Genomic DNA, 18,488 nt, shown 5'->3' on the forward strand with positions numbered 1-18,488 from the left:
GCCGGGAGGCGCGAGCGGTGGCCTCGGCGGTGGCGGCGGGTGCACACAGGATAGAGAGAAGAGCGTGCGGCAGTTGGGAGCGGTGTACAACGCGACAGTGAGGACGGTGGCAGGCGTGGCGGGCAGCCGCCGTGCATGGCCGGAGGGCGCGGCGAGCGGCTGGAGGGGTTGGCGTGCCGACGTACGGGAGTGGCGCGCTGGCATGCGTGGCGCGGCCGACGGCAGGCGTGGCGGGCAGGCAGGCGGGCAAGCGCAGCGACGGGCAGACAGGCGGCCAGGCGCGATAGCCAGCAGGCGCGGGTGGGCAGGCGGGCAGGCGCAGGCAGGCGTGCGGTGGGCAAGACGTGGCACGACGGGACTAGGCCACAGACCTTTAGCTGGCTCTACCGCGCCACTGATCAGGGCGCATCACTGGCGCGTCATGATCCGTGGCCTTTAGCTGGCTCTGTCGCTCTCGCTCTTGAATCTGAACTTTTCTGCCGCTTGGTCTACCCTCTACCGTAGGCAGGATCAGGATCCCGATCCACGCGGCGAACAAGTCAAGTAGTCAACCACGCCGGCCAGACCACGTCTGCGCTAGCGTGTAACGCGTCGCGGCCGTCCATTCCCCGCACCCCAGCACCCGACCGCAAGGATCTTCGAACGGCACGAGCGAGGCAGCGGCCGTCGCCGGCCACTCACCGCGCGCCACGTACGCCACCAAGGGGCATAGCGGTAAAATCCCAACCCAGAGTACCGTGACGCACGAGCTGTTTTCTATATATATATAAAAAAAAATCGGACAAACGTGTGGCGTCGGCAGCCGGGCAGGTAGCGAAGGTTCTCGCCGTCGCCATGGAGCTCACCGGAGCCGCGCTCCGGCTATCCGTTCTGCCGTCAGAGTCCCCGGTGGCCGCGAGGGCGGGGAGGAGGAGGCGACCGACCAGGGTGGCCTGCGTCGGGGGCGCGGGGTTCGCGGAGGAGGGCCACCTCAGGTACTACGAGGCGGCCCCGCGGAGGAAGGCGGTGGAGGTGGTGGCGAGGGACCTGGGCAAGCTCCGGGCCATGGGGCTCGTCGCGGGGGACGCGGCCAAGGAGAAGGTCCTCTCGGTGAGCCCTCTGTTTCTCCCCCCTCTTCCTCGCCTTTTGCTCTTGTATGTAGTCATGTTTCTGTTCCGATTTGGGAAATGGACGACGAATCTGAGTAATTAATTGGTTCCTGTTGAAGAACTCGGTTCGGCTTTGAGGATAATCATGATGATGAGTTGATGACATATGTAATATGGTCGATTTGGTACCCAGATGGTAAACATCGCTACGTTTTATTACCAACTAATTTCAGTTCCTGCTGGTTCCCAACGGTTTTTGAAAGAAATTATTACCAGTGCAGACTGAACATGTGCGTTATTAAGTGTTGGTAATTGGTTTACTTGATAGTTTTGTATTGTCTATGTGTGTTGATTGAAGCTCTCAAGTCGAGTTCGCATTTCTTTGCACCTGTGAACGCAGGAAGCCACAGATCTGCTGCTGCAGGAGCTGAGCCAGATGAAGGATGAGGAATACAAGATAAAGAAGGTAGACAAAGAAGAGAAGGCTGCTATGAAAGCACTGAAGAAGCAGGAGAAGGGTGCCAAGAAGTCTGCCATCACGATGATGAAGTGTGAAGAAGATGAGTCCTCTTCTGAGTCAAGCGAGAGCGATTGTGAGGATGAGGCAAACATGAATGTTGATCAGGGCATGATGATCTCAACAGCGGTTCCCGAAGTTGTTGCATCAAGCATCGCAGCTGTCTCCGCGATGGAGTGTGATAAGGCTGCAATGAAGGCCATGAAGAAGATGGAGAAGGAACAAATGAAGGCTACGAAGAAGATGGAGAAGGAACAGAAGAAGGCCGCGAAGAAGGCCATGAAGATGGAGAAGGAAGCAAAGAAGATGGCAATGGCTGCACTGAATGGCTGCAGGGACGAAGACGATTCCTCGTGCTCATCAGAGTCGAGCGAAAGCGAATGCGAGGGGCAAGTTGTCAGGATGAGCCGCTGCGCTACAATCACCGCACCAGAAATGCCATCTCCAAGCACAGGTCTCCCCATCATAGTTCCTCAAATTCCAGCACCTTTGTCACCGGAACCATCTCAACCTTCAGAGCTAGCAACCGTGGTGCAAGCCACCAGGGTCAGCAGCGTTGCAGTAGCTGAGACATCCACAACTAGCAGAATTGAGGTTTGCATGGGCGGCAAATGCAAGAAGTCAGGCGCGCTTGCTCTTCTGCAGGAGTTCGAGAAGGCTGTGGGTACTGAAGGTGCGGTCGTTGGCTGCAAGTGTCTGGGGAAGTGCGGCCTTGGTCCCAACGTGCGGCTGAGGAGCGACGTCTCTGCAGAAGGTTCCGCAAAGGGGAGCCCACTCTGCATTGGTGTAGGTTTTGAAGATGTTGGCACCATAGTGGCAGGTCTCTTCGGAGACGCTGATCTAGGCATGACACCCACCTAGACCTGGTTGTACTACCTAGACCTAATCGCACCTCAAGAGAAGCTTGTATTCACAGATGTTGCACTGAACAAATGTATAGTGCAGATGATAGCTACGGCCTTGCTAGGCTGCTAGTGCTAAGTTTATGTACTATATGTCTATATAGAACATGTATGGTAATCAATGTTTCTTATCTGTATATATTGGACTGTGATTGTTTTCATGGTTTTCAGATTTGAGCATCTGGGACTACATAGGGATGTATAGGGATGGTTAATGTTCTCCACTGTCTGCACGAAAGGAATAACTGGAACTAGACAACTAGTGTCCTGCAGGTGCAGTGTTTGTGTTTGAGGTTATCGGATTCATACAAGTTTTCAATGATAAGCTCTTTCCCATCTTCATCACTTAATTTTATCTTCTGCCCCAGCTAAGAAAAGTTAGCCGTTGCTACCTGATTTCATTTTATTGACTCTGGACTGTTTGTCCTGTGTTGTTTTTTCTCCATTTGTATTATATGGCCAGATCTGTTGTTGACCTGTCTACTAGTACTGCTTGTCGCTTTGGACAAGCTATGCTCAAACTTTTGAAACTTAGTATCAACAACATTTGAAATATTTAGTTCCGAGACTTGAGAAGTGTGTCGATTGTTTTAAAATTATTTTTGTGACCTTATGTATGTCTTGGATCATTTAAATATACTCTAGTAAAATATAGTGGTCAATATTACATAGGGTATCTGTCTTCTTGTTATTCTTCAAATGAAACAGCAGATATGTGTCAATAACAGGACACAATGATGCATCACTACCAATTGTTTCTCTAATTATTAATTATTAATAGGTAGGCATTTTTTCGTTGTCTGCTAAATTCAATGGTTTTTTGATGTTTCCATAGCGTGCGTGCGTGCGTGAATTGATTCAGATCTGCATATGTAAATTCAACTTCGAAAGTCTTTGAAATGCTTTCTCAGCCCCCATGCAATTTGGTGGTTTCCGCGGTCACATTTTGGTTACTGGCCTGTGTGACTGTGTTTGCAGATTGAGATGAACTATCTCATTCTCATTGGAGAGAGCTTCCAGAGTTGGCAAAACTGAAGTGGCATGCCTCCTGGAGGGCTAAAGACATCGTTTCTAACGTTTATTGATGAAGATACTGGAGAGGTCTTAGGGCTTTCGTAACATGTATGGCCAGCCACAACCTTAAGCTGAGACCCACCTCAGATAAGGTCTCTCATTCTTAAGTTCCAGGTCTATGCCTGTGCGTTGCAACGGCTGCCTAAAATTTTTCAATGCAACAAAAAAAAAGTATGGAAAAACTTTGTTTTTGAGATCATCAGATACCACCTTTTCATCTGAGCAACATGCTGTTTTGAACCATGTTGGGATAAATAAAAACTGGTTGTACATAAGAGACAAGTTTTGAGGACAACTTATGCTTTGTTGGTAGGAACCCGAGAGGCTGCCAACAACAGAACGCCGGTAATGCCCAACACCATGAGTATCATCTTAAGTCCATTGGCAAAGAGAGAATTTCTAACATCTGGAGTGCACAGCCATCACGTAGAGGATGAATCTCACAGGTCTCTGCATTTCACATTTGGGAATCTTAGCCAGAACACTGAAATAGCCATCTGCAATTAGAAGGCCTGGAGAGTAGTACTGCAAATTATTGACAAACGATCAGCACCATCAAAATTTAACAACTTTTTTTCTCGAGCGACGCAGGAGAGCCGCGTGCCATTTCATTAAGATAGAAGAAAGACAAGGGAGAGGGCATATAACCTACTCTCAGAAAGAGACGAGTGAACTCCACTGGGAATAAGCTTGTGTGGTTTCTGAACATCAACACTGTGGCACCCAGATATAATGTTCAGGCCTCAACATTCAAATGTTGGTGATAAGCACTCTTCAACCATGTCAAGTAGGTTTGAGTTTTCCAATGCAGCAGCAACACGTTCTTTGTCGTTCATTTTTTTATTCACTGCAACAAATAATTAAATTATACGCTGAGATATTCAGCCAAGCAATAGATATGGAAACTATTGCAGATTCTGTAGAACATATACCAGCAGCTTCAGTTGCATGTGATCCAGGGGCAACCCTTATGTCCACCTACAAAATGCTAAGATTCAGATGGCTGCCTGAATTTTCTCTCTCTCTCACACACACACACACACAGAGAGAGAGAGAGAGAGAGAGAGAGAGAGAGAGAGAGAGAGAGAGAGGTGTATTCCCACCAGTAAAAAATCATATATTTTCTTGAAATGTACAGCAGATATGTACATGAGCTACTAATTTTCTAACCATTTCAGTGACCAAGTTTTATGTGCAACAAAGGTATAATCCTTTTTATAATTCAATCTGACAGACAGACATTATCCCTAATGACAGCAGTATGCTGACATATCAAACCCTGATTGCTCTAGAAAAATAATATTGATAGTGTAAATCATAAGAAGGGCGGGTCTGGTGCAAGCGGTAGAGTCGTACCGCTTGTGACCGGAAGGTCCCGGGTTCGAGTCGCGATCTCCTCCCATTGCACAGGCGAGGGTAAGACTTGCCACTGACACCCTTCCCCAGACTCCGCACAGAGCGGGAGCTCTCTGCACTGGGTACGCCCTTTTAGTGTAAATCATAACATGAGTACTTTGTCTCAAGCTCTACAATGACAACAAAACTTGTAAGGAGGAGGGAGACTTCGTACAGGTTGCACACGTATGCAGAGGCCAATAATAGTTGCCATACTGCAGTGCTCCACTGTTGGGGTGAAATTAACCCTGATGCAAAGCAAAATGAATCTCAGAAGCGAGCTTCAGTAACGATCCTGAATTGTACATCCAAACCAAGGCACCTAGACATATGAGAACTTACCTGACATAATTGCTTTCATCATTGAGTACAATTGAGTCTTGAGTTACCACATTCAGCTGTTCCAGTGAGTATGGATGCTCTGGATCCTTTATATCTCTAATGTGATGTAAAGAACATTAAGGGCCACAACCAAATGGCTAGGACACAGAACTCACAAATAAATGGGGGCAAAACAAGCTTCGCTGCATTTATATAAGCGAAATCATTAAGATATCAAATACTTCCAGCTGGTCTATGGGCTCTGCCGCATTTTGATCTTTGGTCTCTGGTGCCTGTCGGACAATGCGCCTCTCTTTCTTCTCGTGGATTATAGGATTAGTATTAATCAACCCCATAGCCATTCCTATGAAATGCAATGCAGTAACCTTAGATGAGAAAGGCAAATTCCTGCACGTCAAAACAAATGAAAATGTGTTAGCAACAGTATCTGGTTTACACTTTACACTGCACATCCAAGTCATACCGTAAAATGTTTGCCAAAGAATATTTATTTTTGAGGGCTGCATTATGAACTCAACCATTTGTGTTAATTATTATGACCGATCTAACCGAGCAGTGTTACCTACGTTACAGTTACGGAGGCAAGGAATCAAAGGTCTATAGCATGGATAACCCAAGCGAATCAAATGAATCTGACACGAACCAACACAAGAGGCCCTCCCAGGCTCCCACCTCAGCTCACCGTACCCTTGTCGCCGTGGGGAAACGGAGTGGCGACTGCCGACTGGAGTATGTGCGTCGGGGCCTCGGGGTTCGCGGTCGGCCGCCCGTCAGAGCTGAGAGGAGTCGGAGCAAGACGTCGTCAGTCAGCGTCCGCTTCTCGTCTTGGCGGCGCGGCGCGGCCTCGCTCGTTGGCCGATCCGAGGCCGGACGGGCGGAGGAGTGGAGGCACGATTAAAGGTACCGGTCCAAAGGTACCGCGACCCGAAACATGATGGATTTTTACTCCATTAGGATAGGGAAATGGGTCAATTTTTATACCCATGAACTTTTTAATGGAAAAAAACTCATATAGTTCGGGTTTGGAGGTACCGATACGTTCCCATACCCATAAACCCATGGGTAAAATTTACCCGGCTCAAAGCTCCATGCTGTATGTTTTGTATTTTGGCCAAAGTATCTTTTGTATTAGCCCAAGTATTATTATTCAGCCTAGGCCCAGTAACAACATATATAAACGGGATTGGAACCCTAGACCACCTCACTTCATTCCTTCCCCCAGTCGGTTCTGGATGCTGCCGCCGCAACCCCCGACTCCCCACACTCACAGGCTCGGGGACACGACGCCGTATCTGATGGCCACCGCCAGCAGGGGTGTGAATACCACGTCGGGTCGAGGCACGGTCACCGCATCTGGCACTTGGGTTCTCGGCAGGCTCGGGCCCTACGTCCGCGCAGATCCACACATTGTTGGTTTCCCGCTTTGAGCTTTGTTCTTATGTTCCTGCTCGGATGCTTCTAGGAGCTACGAGGATGGAGAAAGGGTGATCATGGTGAGGGAGCAGATGTTAGTCGGGCGCGCACTATAACACAACATACTTTTGCCGACACTTTCTATTGTAGACAAAGGGCACCTTTGCCGACAGATAACGTCCCGCGAAAAGTTTTGCCGACAGTTTAGAAACAGCTGCGCTAGAAGCTGTCGGTGAAATTTTTGCCGACAGTTAACAAAATCCCCGACACTTTATATATAGACAAACGGTCTACCTACGCCGACAGTTGAAACCTTTACCGACAGTTAACCCTTTACCGACAGTTAAGACCTACGCCGACAGTTAAGACCTTTTCCGACATTTTATACGTTGGCCAAACCATTTCCAAGGTATTTTACAAACCATACCCTGCCAAAAAAAACTGTCGGCAAAAACTGCATAGATATAATTACAATTAAATAATTTGACAAATCCACTTTTGCTCATATAGAAGGCATCACATTGAACAAATTCACTTGATTTTTGTATAAATAATATATTAGACCTTGCATACTAGTATATTAAATCTTGTATACATACTGGTCACAGGCATATAGCCAAATACATGTCCAAAATATAGATGAGTTATTCACAAACATAGACTTATACTAAATTATTACAAGCTGTAGTGTAATTATTCAAATCAAAAGCAGAAGTGTTGAGCAACACTATGCTATGGACGGATGCATTAGCCCCCGTGTAAGACGTCCGTGGTGTGTTTTAATGACTGTAATCGGTTTTTTGCTTTTGTAATGGAGTTGCTCCGTCCGGGGAAGTTTGTTCCCTTTCGTTCTTTAGTTCTCCCTTGGCATAATTTTGTTTTAAATTTCTTTCTCTCTCGTACCTGCCCGTTTGTTCCGTGGGCTGCAACTTTACAAGCCCGGGGCGTGGCCCACGAGGCTCGGCCGGTCGTAGCTGTAGGAAAAGGCAGGGTGCGATCAGTCGGAATGTTCTAAAGCAAAGTTACGTAAGGTAAAACATAGGAATGAACTACCCTTTTACTCAGGTAGGAAGGAGTTTCTTTATACAAAAGCAAAAGAGTACTTAAGGTAAAAAACAACAAAGGGGTAGTAGAGCCCCCTGGTGGAGCCCCCGAGCGCTCCGAGCCGAACAGTGTTCGGGTCGGGGTGCTCTTGTAGGAGCGTTCGCTAAGTAAGGTAAGACTAAAACTTAGGAAAAGAAGAAAAGACATAGTTGTTCCAAGGTCCATGGAGAGGGTGTCGTCGTCGTCATCCTTTAGTCGGTGCTTCCCCGTCTTCTTCCTCCTTTGGCCTGCCAGCCTACCTCAGCAAGCGCTTGAGGAGCTGGCAGTCCTTGTAGAGATGGTTGACGGGATAGTTGTGGTTGGTGCACGAGCTCTCCATGAGTTCATGAAAGTGGCCTAGTGGGTCTTGCTGGGGCTGAGTGCCCACGTAATCTGCCGTGGCGGCCAACGCGGAGTTGGCCGGTCAGCGGCGATCCTTTCTATTCTTCTTTCCTCTCTGTGTGGAGGGGCCTTCGTCTTGATCCTAGCGCTTGGCCTTGCCTTTTGTCGCGGCCCCCGTTGAAGCGCGGCAGAAAAGGCGCTTGCTGGGGGTGTTGGACAAATGTCCGTGGTTCCAGGCTATCAGGGCTGGAACTCCGGTCGACGTTGTGCGCGTCTTGGTTCGGCCTGAGCCGCACGTAGATAGGCGGTCGGTACGGGGCGGTTGTCAAGTCAAGATGAGGAGCGGTTGCGGCTTCTTGTGCCGCAATCGGTGGTTGTGGCGATGACAGGGTGTAGTGCCCCATCTGTTGCGTCCTTGTTCCCTGGACGGGGAGCGAGGTCGCGAGTCGGCGTCGTGATACGGAGCACTCCGCTTGTTGAACGGCGGCGGTCTCCAACAGTGCCCGGAGGTTCTGGTGGATTGCTCATCCACGAGGGTCGTTTGGCTCGGGCAGGTCACGCAGGAGCATTACTATGGCGGCAACGTTCTGGCTGGCCCGAGCGAACTGTGGGGGTTGGTCCCCTAAACTGGAGCATTACGCTGGGGCTAACGGGCACGACCCCAATCGTCGCACGTCGGTCCATGCACACAGGTGAAAGGTCCTTGTTTGGTTTTAGTAATTGAGTGACAACTTAGATGGACTAATTGTGTTTATGTGAGATACACAGGTGATTAGTCCACAGGTACATGTGTATGAGCAACATATGCCATGGAGGTGAAAATGGCTTGGAGATGTTGCAAAGCTCACACATGTGATGATGAAGGAGCTTAAATGCACATGAGACATGACATTGAGTCATGTGATCAAGGTGGAGAAGATCAAAACAAGACTTGGCTTGATGGACCGGTTGCAAACGTGAAGGGCAAGTCGAAGGCTTTGGAGTGATGGACCGCGTGGCGGTGAAGCTTGAGCAAGACTTGGCGCCGATGGACGATGGCAACGGTGAAGAGCAAGTAAAGTCAAGATCGATGAACCAATATGATCATGTGATGATATGAAGTGGATCATATCATTGTTGATCGTGTTGGTGCATGTGTTGCATCAACATTGGAGGAGATGGAATGGAATGCGCAAGGCAAAGGTATAACCTAGGGCATTTCATTTCACCGGTCATAGGTGTGTAGAGAAGTTTTATGACCGGGTTTAGGATAGATGGCCGTACTATCAAGAGGGGCAAACTTGTTTGCATATCGGTCATCTAATGCCACTCGAGTGATCTAACTTTGCATTGTCGCTAGGATCGAGTGGCGTGGCAAGTTGAGTGGCTAACATCCTTTGGGAAATGATTATGAAAATACTAACACACATACACATGATGGTGTACACTTGGTGGCGTTGGCACATTTACAAAGGAGGTGGTGTTTGCAGGGTTGAGATGGGATTCGACGCTTTCGGGAAAATGGAATGCCTATTTTCTATTGCGCCGGATGCAAATTCTTGTGGTTAGCACATTAGAACAAGGGTGAAGAAGTTAGAAGTGAAAACGAGTTGGTCACGAAGATGTTGGCGTCGGTCAACTGACCGGACGCTGGATCTGCATGCACCGAACGCTGGCAGGCTGCGTCCGGTCAGGCTGACGTATGATGACACAGAAGCTAGAGTGTGACCAGACGCTGGCTGCGTCCGATCAAGTGTGACCGGACGCGTCCGGTCGAGGTCGGTACCTTACTGGAAACGACCGGACGCTGGGGGTTCAACGTCCGGTCAGTTGAAAGCTACTGTGTCTGGTCAAGTCAAGAGACCATTGGAATCGGGACACATGGTCATCTGCGAGCGACCGGACGCTGAGGTCCAGCGTCCGGTCAACTTGACCGGAGCGTCCGGTCGGCCCGACCGTTGCCCAGTGAAGGGGTAACGGCTAGTTTAGCCCTTGGGGCTATAAATAGAAGTGGCCTTCGGCCATGGCTAGTGTGGAGCACCTTGGGGGACTTTGTGTCCATGCTTAAGAGTGCTTAGGAGCCCTCCATCTCACACATACTTGATAGCGATCATCCGATTGTATGAGTGGGCGATTCTAGTGCGATTGCATCGTGAGGTTGCATCGAATGGCACTAGGTGATCGAGTTGCAAGGCGGTGGTGCTTGTTACTCTTGGAGGTTGCCACCTCCTAGATGGCTTGGTGGTGGTCTCCGTCGAAGGGCATAAGAAGCTTGTGCGGCGCTCCGAAGAAGTGCTTGTGAGGGGCATTGTGCTCGCCCTGCGGGAGCCGCGAAGAGTAACTCTAGTAAAGCGTGTCATTGAGCTACCCTCACTTAAGGGGTAGGTTCTTGCGGCGCCCGACGTGCGGGCTTAGCGGGTGATGCTAATTAGCCGCCGAACCACCAAGTGAGTGGTCGACACAACGGGGACTAGCGTGTTGGCAAACACATGAACCTCGGGAGAAAAATCATCGTGTCAACCTTATTCTTCCTGTTGGTTTGCATCCCCGTTACACAAGCTTGCAATTACTTTTATACATATTAAGCTTGTGTAGTTGCTCTTGTAATTAGATAGCTTGTGTAGCTTGCTAATTACCTTCTTGCTTGTGTAGCATAGAAGTAGCTCCCTTGCGTGGCTAATTCGGTTTTAGTAACCTTGTTAGTCACATTGCTTAGTTTGTATAGCTAAGTATTTGCACTCTCTAATTAGGCATTGGTTGCCATATTATTGAGCATTGCTAGTGAGCTTAGTTAGCTTTGTGCTTTTGCTTACTAGCATGTGTAAGAGCTCCCTTGTTGCTTAAAGTACTAGTGGCATAGGTTTGTGTAACCTTGCTCCTAGAATTGTTTAGGAGAGCTCTAGCTAGCGCAGCACCTTAGTTGCATAATTGTTATCTTTGCTAGGTGCTAGTGAACATATATAAGGGGTGTAGTTTTGGCTAAGACCAATTGTTTTAATTCCGCACTTATATCGGTTAGCCAACGCGATTAATTTTAGAAAAGACTATTCACCCCCCTCTAGTCCGCCATCTCGACCCTTCAACAGGGCACAGCGTGGTACGCCGGGCGCATTGGTGCAGTTGGTGGCTGATGCGGCCACTGTCGTCGTAGATCCTCCCCGTGCTCACGTGTGAGCTCGGGGGTCTTCGCGTGAGGACCCAGCGGGGCGTGGGTCCAAAAGGACTCCGTTACCCCTAGCGTCCGTTCCGGGGTGTCCGCCGCAGCGTACTCCCAGGACCAACGGTGGCTTGGCGCCACATCGCCGATGCTGGAGCCGTCACTCCTGACATCGTCATCCATGATGTCGAGGAAATAGGTGGGAGCATAGCTCGCCATCCCCATGAACTCAGACGTGAGAGGGTGCGGTGCTAGCACCTTTTGGGGTCTCCGGGCATATGCGTCCGTGGAAGATGCAAGACCATAGGGGAATCGGCCGTATGGCGGCTACGATGGGGACAACGGTAACCCACCGAGTATTTGGCAGAAGATAGAGCACAGTAAGTAAATAACAGCATGTATATTACTCACAGCGGGGTTTGAGTAGAGAGTTTGCTCAGAATGAAGCGCAGATGCCACGCTGTTGAAGTCGCGCGTCCCAGAGTCGATGGAGGACGTCCCTCCGACGGGTGCCGGGTCGTGAGCCTCCTCACGGAGGTGAAGTACGCCAAGCCGGTTGGCGACGAAGTCCAGGCTCCCGAAGCGGAAGGCCTGGGATGGCTCAAAGATGGGTGGAACCCGCATCCCGGTAGGCGAGAGTGCAGGGAACTCCAGCGAGCCGAAGCGAATCGTATCGCCCAAGCCCGCCACGACGGGGGTGGCAGAAAAATGGGCCATCCGATGACCAAAAGAGTGTTGAACGTACAACATCTTCCCCACGGACGGTGCCAACTGTCGGTGCACAAAGTGACCAACTAGTAAATATTTGTAGTTTTGCTGTACGTTGTGATTGGAGGTGGCCTAGCACTCAATGACACAAGATTTATACTGGTTCAAGCAACGTGCCCTACGTCCAGTCGGGGTCGGACAGTGACTTTATTCCTGAGCCCAAGTGCTTAAAGTCTGTAGTGGGGTTACAAACGAGAAGGAGAAAGGAGGGGTATACAAGAGGTTCGAAAGGCTCCGACCGGATGGGTTGCGGTCAGAACTCAGTGGTACTGCGGTTGTAAGGGGTTGGTGTCGATCTAGTGAGTCTGAGCATGAAGAAGTCGATCTCCTAAAGGGAGCGCATCCCCTTTTATAGATGAAGGGGATGGCTTTATAGGTGAGAGGGAGAGAGTACATATATTTCTAAGTCTTGCTGCCTACGATGATGAAAACTGGATAATGGTTGAAGCCCCCCAATACTATCGATGTCGCTGTAGGATGTTAGATGTGTACAGAAGGTTGAGCTATCTTCTTCAGGAAAGATGACGTCGGTACCTGCAGAATACTTCTAGATGTCTAGTGGTATGTGAGGAGCTATGCTATGTTCACCCGGTATGGCAAATCCTAGAGCCCATACCGCAATCGGTGTCCAGAGACACGCGGAGGGGGCTTACCATATGGGAGTTTTTAGCGGCCCCTATAATACTTTGTGTTAGGGTGGCTGTAGAGCACTGCTTCGTGCAGGGTATGGTCCCTGGTACAGTGGTGTTGACTTGTGAGCCATGCCTTGCCTTTCTCCACACGCCTTCTGGTTCTTTCCGAGCGGGCGTCCCTAGTCGGATGGTCCCTAGTTGGTTCTGACGCACTAGTCGGAGAATAGTGATGGCAGTGTTTTTTTATGAATCCCGGTCGGAGACACGGGGTCGGAGTCAGAGGCGGTCCTCGGGTCAAGCTTTCCGAGTGGAGGCCGTGCGGAGGCTGCCGGCGCCTGACGCTAGCGCTCCGATCGAAGAGGCCGTTCGGAGCTGGCCTGATCCTGAGCTAGTGCTCCGGTCGGAGAGATGGGCCGAAGGCGGCCTAGGCTTGAAGCGAGCGCTTTGGTCGGTTGGTTTTAGACTTTTGGGCCGGTCTAGAAGGAAGAAAAGGCCGTTCTTCTGGGCCGAGCCTTAGCGTGGAAGCCGGTCCCCGAGGGACCTCAGGTTTATGAACCCGACAGGTAGACTTCGTGCCCGTCGGCGAGCCAGAGTACGATGAGGTGATCGAGGAGTACGAGGAGGACATCTTCGCACAGGAGGAAGCCCAGGAGCCTGTTGATGCTAACCCTACTGACCCGACGCCTGCCCAAGGCAAGCCCCGGAACATAACCCATATTTTTATGATCACTGAATATATATATGTGATGTGCATTTAAGTTACAAGCATTTTATGGAAAACTACCTGCATAAACATACTTACCCATGAGTCATACAGTATAGGCTGAGTAGCTGCGATGCTCAGGATCCCGGTAGCGTGAGTAACCTGTCGTTACTTGCAATTGGGTAATAAAATATGAACACTCATGATAAAATGGTGGAAAGGAAAATGATGACCGGGCAGGGATATGGATTAGGTACTGGTGGGTGTAAGGGGTTGTGTTCTACGGCCAATAGGGCATGACTTGGTTACACTTTTCCCCTATCCATGTCGATTAAGGATCGGTCATTGCATATGACTCTAGGCAAGTCACAGATTTATTGTCCCAAGCGCATACTTAGGTATGGGCGCAGGGAAGACTTGTTGCTCCCTTGTCGTAGATTCGGCTCTTCTTTGGACCGACTGATTGGAGGTGGGGATGGTGGAGGTCCTTGCACCACACGGAGTCCAGGACTCAGGATGTGGGGGCTTGGAGTCCAAGTTTGGACGGAGACCTAGACACCCGGGACAGGAGGGTGATGAGTTAGTCCTGCTTGTGCCTGGGGTACAAGCGGGGCGTGTGTTTTGGGGCACCCAGCTGGGCACATTGATTCGTGAATCACTGGGAAATCTGGTATGGCTTGTCTACGGTTTAGCACCATAGTAAGAACTAAAAGTGGAAAGAAGAAGAAGTATAACTAATTGCTCAACTCTTGCTTGAAAATAGAACATGTGCTTATATAGACTGGCTAGATGATCACTTAATATGGCTGTTAATAATAATACATAAATAAGGACTCACTATTAATATTGCTTTCTGCTAAAGAAAACCAGCAAACCATAAAGCCTATCATATTTCTTGGAGTTAGAAAATTATTTCCACTAGTCGGATAAGTCTTGCAAGTACATTGTATACTCAGGGTTCATTTATCCCTGTTGCAGGTGATGCTTGAAGAGTCTCTTTGTGTGGAGGATCCTTCTGGTGGGCTCAGTCGGAATCCTCGCCCCTACTGCTAGATGTTATTTTAAATTCCGCTGTTATCATTCCGCACTCTGGTATTTGGTATTGTAATAATATACTTTTTAAGAAACTCTGATGTATGAAATGAACTAGTATTATAACTCGTTTTTATTATTGGATCCTTAGGAAAAATGTGGATCTTTCGGGTTCTCCCTCGGGGTGTGCCCGACGGACACCGCTCGTTGTAGCCCGCTTTCGAGGTGCTTAGTGTCTGGTGGAAGACGAGCGCCTCCTTAAGTATGCTATTCTGGGCGATTCTGCCACAGGCTCCCCCTCTCCACTGGCCAGAGCCCGACTGGCCCATGTCGTGCGCTGCTCCATGTCTGTGTCGAAGAGGATGCAAAGGACCGTGGGCAAGAATTTGAAGAACTTGGAGGGCTGAACTGCGAAGCCGTGACTCAGTTGAATAGTGCTAGAAATGATATGTTTGTTCGAGTTTAATTTGTAGAAACTACAGGGTCCCCGATGCAAGATTTACATTCCTTTTCTTTGATTTATGCAGATTTGAATGATCAACTTTGAAAATTCGTAGTAATTAGTATAAAATCATAAAAAAGTAAATGAGGACTTTTCAGAATCCTTGTGAAATTATCTATGCATTAGATCTATAATATGACATCTTTAGTTTAAAGTTTTTGCTGTGAAAATCAATTTGTGCAGTTAGGTTCTTAATACTAGTTATGTCTCGTCTTTTTTCATAACTATAGTTTTTGTGCTCAAATAAATATGAAATTTTTATGGTAGGCTACTGATGCTATGTTTATGCTGTGATAAAAATTTGAGGAGTTGAGGTTTGATAGTTTAAGATCTATAAAAATAACAAATGTCCTATGTTGCTTTGCTCCTATTCTGAATAGGCCTGCATGTTTGAATTAATTGGCTCAATTATGTTATTAATAATGACTTCATGACAATACATGAGTTGTATTAATTTTCTTAAGTTTTTCAAAAAGCTAAATAGCATAATTTTTGGTTAAGTAGATCTTTAGTTATAGTTGCTTAAATCTCTGTGGTTGTTTCTGCCTAAACCCAGATGGGGTTGCCATGTTGGTACTGTGGGGACTTTTTAATAGTATAATTAGCTCTAGGTGTTTATAACAAAGTTGTTTACAAATTTCTAAGCTTTATTAGAAGTCTAGAACCACATTTATTGGACATGTAGAACTCTAGTTATATCTGTTTAAGGTGGCATGTCAGATTATACCATGTTTTGGGCAAAGATGCATTCATTGGATTAATTGACCTTGTTAGCTATAGAATCATCTTATGATGATAATAATAAAGTTGTAGGTAACTTCATAAGCTTTTCAAAAAGTTATGATTCATGTTTGTTGGAGGTATAGAACTCCAGTTATGCTTCTTTGAAGTTCCTATCAGTTTTCTGTACCACTACTGTTTCAGTTGCATGTGCAGTTTTAATTTTGCAATTATTTTCGTGATGTAAATGATGTTTGTTGTGGTTGTAGTGAATACCAAAGTTGTGGCTAATTTCATAATATAGCTTGTGATAAAGTTTCATGACCATAGGCCTGATAATTTAGGAGCTATAGACTTTTGCAAGTTCATTGTAAGATTTTGCATGCTCTCTGTATAGATCTAAATGATTGTGTTATTTGACTTAGCTAAGCTTTGAATCATGTCTTGGGGATAATATAAGAAGTGTAGTTCTTTTCATGAGCTTTCTAAATTGTTAAATATCACTCCTTTTGGTGGTATAAATCTCCAGTTATAAGCTTATGAAGTTTCATGGTAGAATATGTCCAAGTCTGGACAGAGGTGCTCAATTGTGCTTGATTGACCTTGTTAATTGTGGAATCACCTTGTGATGATAATAAACACATTTTAGATAATTTAATAAACTTTCTAGAAAGTTAAGGTTCATGCTTGTTCGATATCCATAACTCCAGTTATGCATTGTTGAAATTACTACTACTTTTATGTCCTAGTTCTGTGTAGATTTGTAACATTGGCATGTTTGACCTAGTTAGCTTTAGAATAAGTTTTTGGTGATAATAACCATGTTGCAGGCAATTTCATTAGCTTTCCAGAAAGTCTAGTTTCTCCTTTATTGGATGCCTATGTCTCTAGTTATGGTTAAAATAAATGACTGTTGTACTGCTATCCAGATTTCTATACATATGCTAGGTGATTGTTTTAGCTTGTTCTTGTTTTGGCTAAACATGTTGGTTAGTTCTTGATCGATGTATGTGTGCAATATCTGAACTTAAGTTCACTTGTATGCCATGCCTAATATGCTTACTATCTCTCTATAATAGGATTATGTGATGTTTAGTTAAATAACTCTAGGTGCCTATATCTTGCATGATCTTATGTTTGTCTTGAATGCTATTATGTGATGTATCTCATATTACCATTCTTCATATTCATGCACTTGCATCTTGTATCTCATCTAGGTACGCTAGATGAACTACGTGAAGGACGTGATGTTGGAGCTAAACCCGAAAACGGTGTATGGTGAACCTATCCCAAAGATGAAAGGACTAGACAAGTGTTAGGATGAGAGATGCTCACCAAGCGAGTGTCATCTAACAAACACTAACCTTGTGATTGGATCACAGGCAAGCCCCGGAGCATTCTAAGCCTCCTATGTTTTTATAAATATCACATGAGTTCTTTATGTTTGATGCATTAGGTTATAAGAGTTGATTGAAACCACTTGATGCATAGAACTACCTTGTCCAGAAATATACCTTGAACCCTATGTAGGTCTAGGATCGAATGTATGCTTAGCAATGCTTAGACCTGTAGAAGTCAAGTGATTTTCTGTCACCTGCGAGATATAGGTAGATACTAAAGCACGACTGACTATATTTGCTATCGTGAAAATAACCATGTGTTAATAATGAATGGAGACCGGGCGGGATGTCGATAGAGAAGAAACAAGATATGGTGGTCTTGGGTGTGGATCTATCCCCATCTGTGTCGATTAAGTACCGTATCATTGTTGGCGCTTCTAACAAGATTGAACGCATGCCTATCACTTAGCTGGCCGAATAACTCGTTTCGACCGTGAAGCCGAGTAGCTCAACTCAGGCCAGGCCTCGCTATGTCAAAGTGCGCACTCTGGATGATAGTAAGGATGTGCGGAGAGCTAGAAGTGAGCCCAAGAGCAGGTAGTCCTGATTGTCCTGACAACTGGTCATCCCTGATTGTGCGGCGCTGGCCAAACCCACGAAATGTGTACCTGAGTTGTACCAAAGGTGATCTAAGACTACCTTAGCGCAGGTATATCTGGGTTTATGTTAGAAATAAATTCCCAGCTGGTTGAAATCGATTCGAATCGTCGTCTCTCCCGGATAGTGAGAAACTTGGCTAGTCCCAACATCGTAGTAACTGTATTATGGAATATGATGGTTATGATGAATATAAAAATCTTACACCGACTATGATTACTATTGTTATGCTACTAAATAATGTACCACATGTTTGACATAGGTTGGTTGTTAATCTAGAGATGAATAGCTATAATTAACTTGATGACCAAAGTATAATTGTATAACTGAATTAGTCACGTTTTATGCAAAATGTTGTCAAGCTAGCTCCACCTATAAAGTCTTACATACTCTTTGGTGTTACTTTATTTTTGGTTTATGATGGGTAAGTCTAGATGAGTACATTCGAGTACTTAGGGTTTATCCCACCATGTTGCAGGTGAAGTTCTTAGCCTGCTGAAGATGGTGGCTAACCACAGATGGGCTCGATGACTCTATATTTATTTCTCATCTATATGCTTTTATCTGAGGATGTCACTTATGCTAGCAATGTATTTAGAACTTATATTAATATTATCATTTGAAAGCTATGTTGTTTTCACTAATCGGTTTTTGAAACCCAAACTTGTACTATTATTTGTGAACCCACTTGTAATATTATTTCCGCTGTAACTCTGCGTATGTGATGTGTATTTTCTTAATCACGCGATCTTGGTTGTAATGTTGATTTACCGAGGTCCTTCGTGACAATCGGCGGACTATCGAGTTTATATAAGTGAAAGTATGCGCGTGTCAATGTGTTA

The 18,488-nt window shown here is 46.7% G+C and overlaps 1 protein-coding gene and 1 pseudogene across 1 annotated transcript; one reads left to right on the top strand and one right to left on the bottom strand.

Moving 5' to 3' along the window:
- Positions 1-778: 778 nt before the first annotated feature.
- On the top strand, positions 779-2,668 carry LOC136511977 (diacylglycerol O-acyltransferase 3-like). The gene is made up of 2 exons (XM_066505980.1): positions 779-1,089; positions 1,489-2,668. Exons 1-2 carry the CDS (start codon positions 835-837, stop codon positions 2,464-2,466), a joined length of 1,233 nt encoding a protein of 410 aa, XP_066362077.1. The 5' UTR covers positions 779-834; the 3' UTR covers positions 2,467-2,668.
- A 1,204-nt stretch (positions 2,669-3,872) lies between these two features.
- Positions 3,873-6,159, bottom strand: LOC136514085 (protein AE7-like; annotated as a pseudogene).
- Positions 6,160-18,488: the final 12,329 nt, after the last annotated feature.

This window comes from Miscanthus floridulus, chromosome 16 (assembly GCF_019320115.1).
Source record: "Miscanthus floridulus cultivar M001 chromosome 16, ASM1932011v1, whole genome shotgun sequence".
NCBI lineage: Eukaryota > Viridiplantae > Streptophyta > Magnoliopsida > Poales > Poaceae > Miscanthus > Miscanthus floridulus.

Coding starts and splice junctions, on each gene's coding strand:
- LOC136511977 (XM_066505980.1), top strand. CDS start 835: ATGGAGCTCACCGGAGCCGCGCTCCGGCTATCCGTTCTGCCGTCAGAG. Junction 1,090..1,488: donor CCAAGGAGAAGGTCCTCTCG/GTGAGCCCTCTG, acceptor CTGTGAACGCAG/GAAGCCACAGATCTGCTGCT.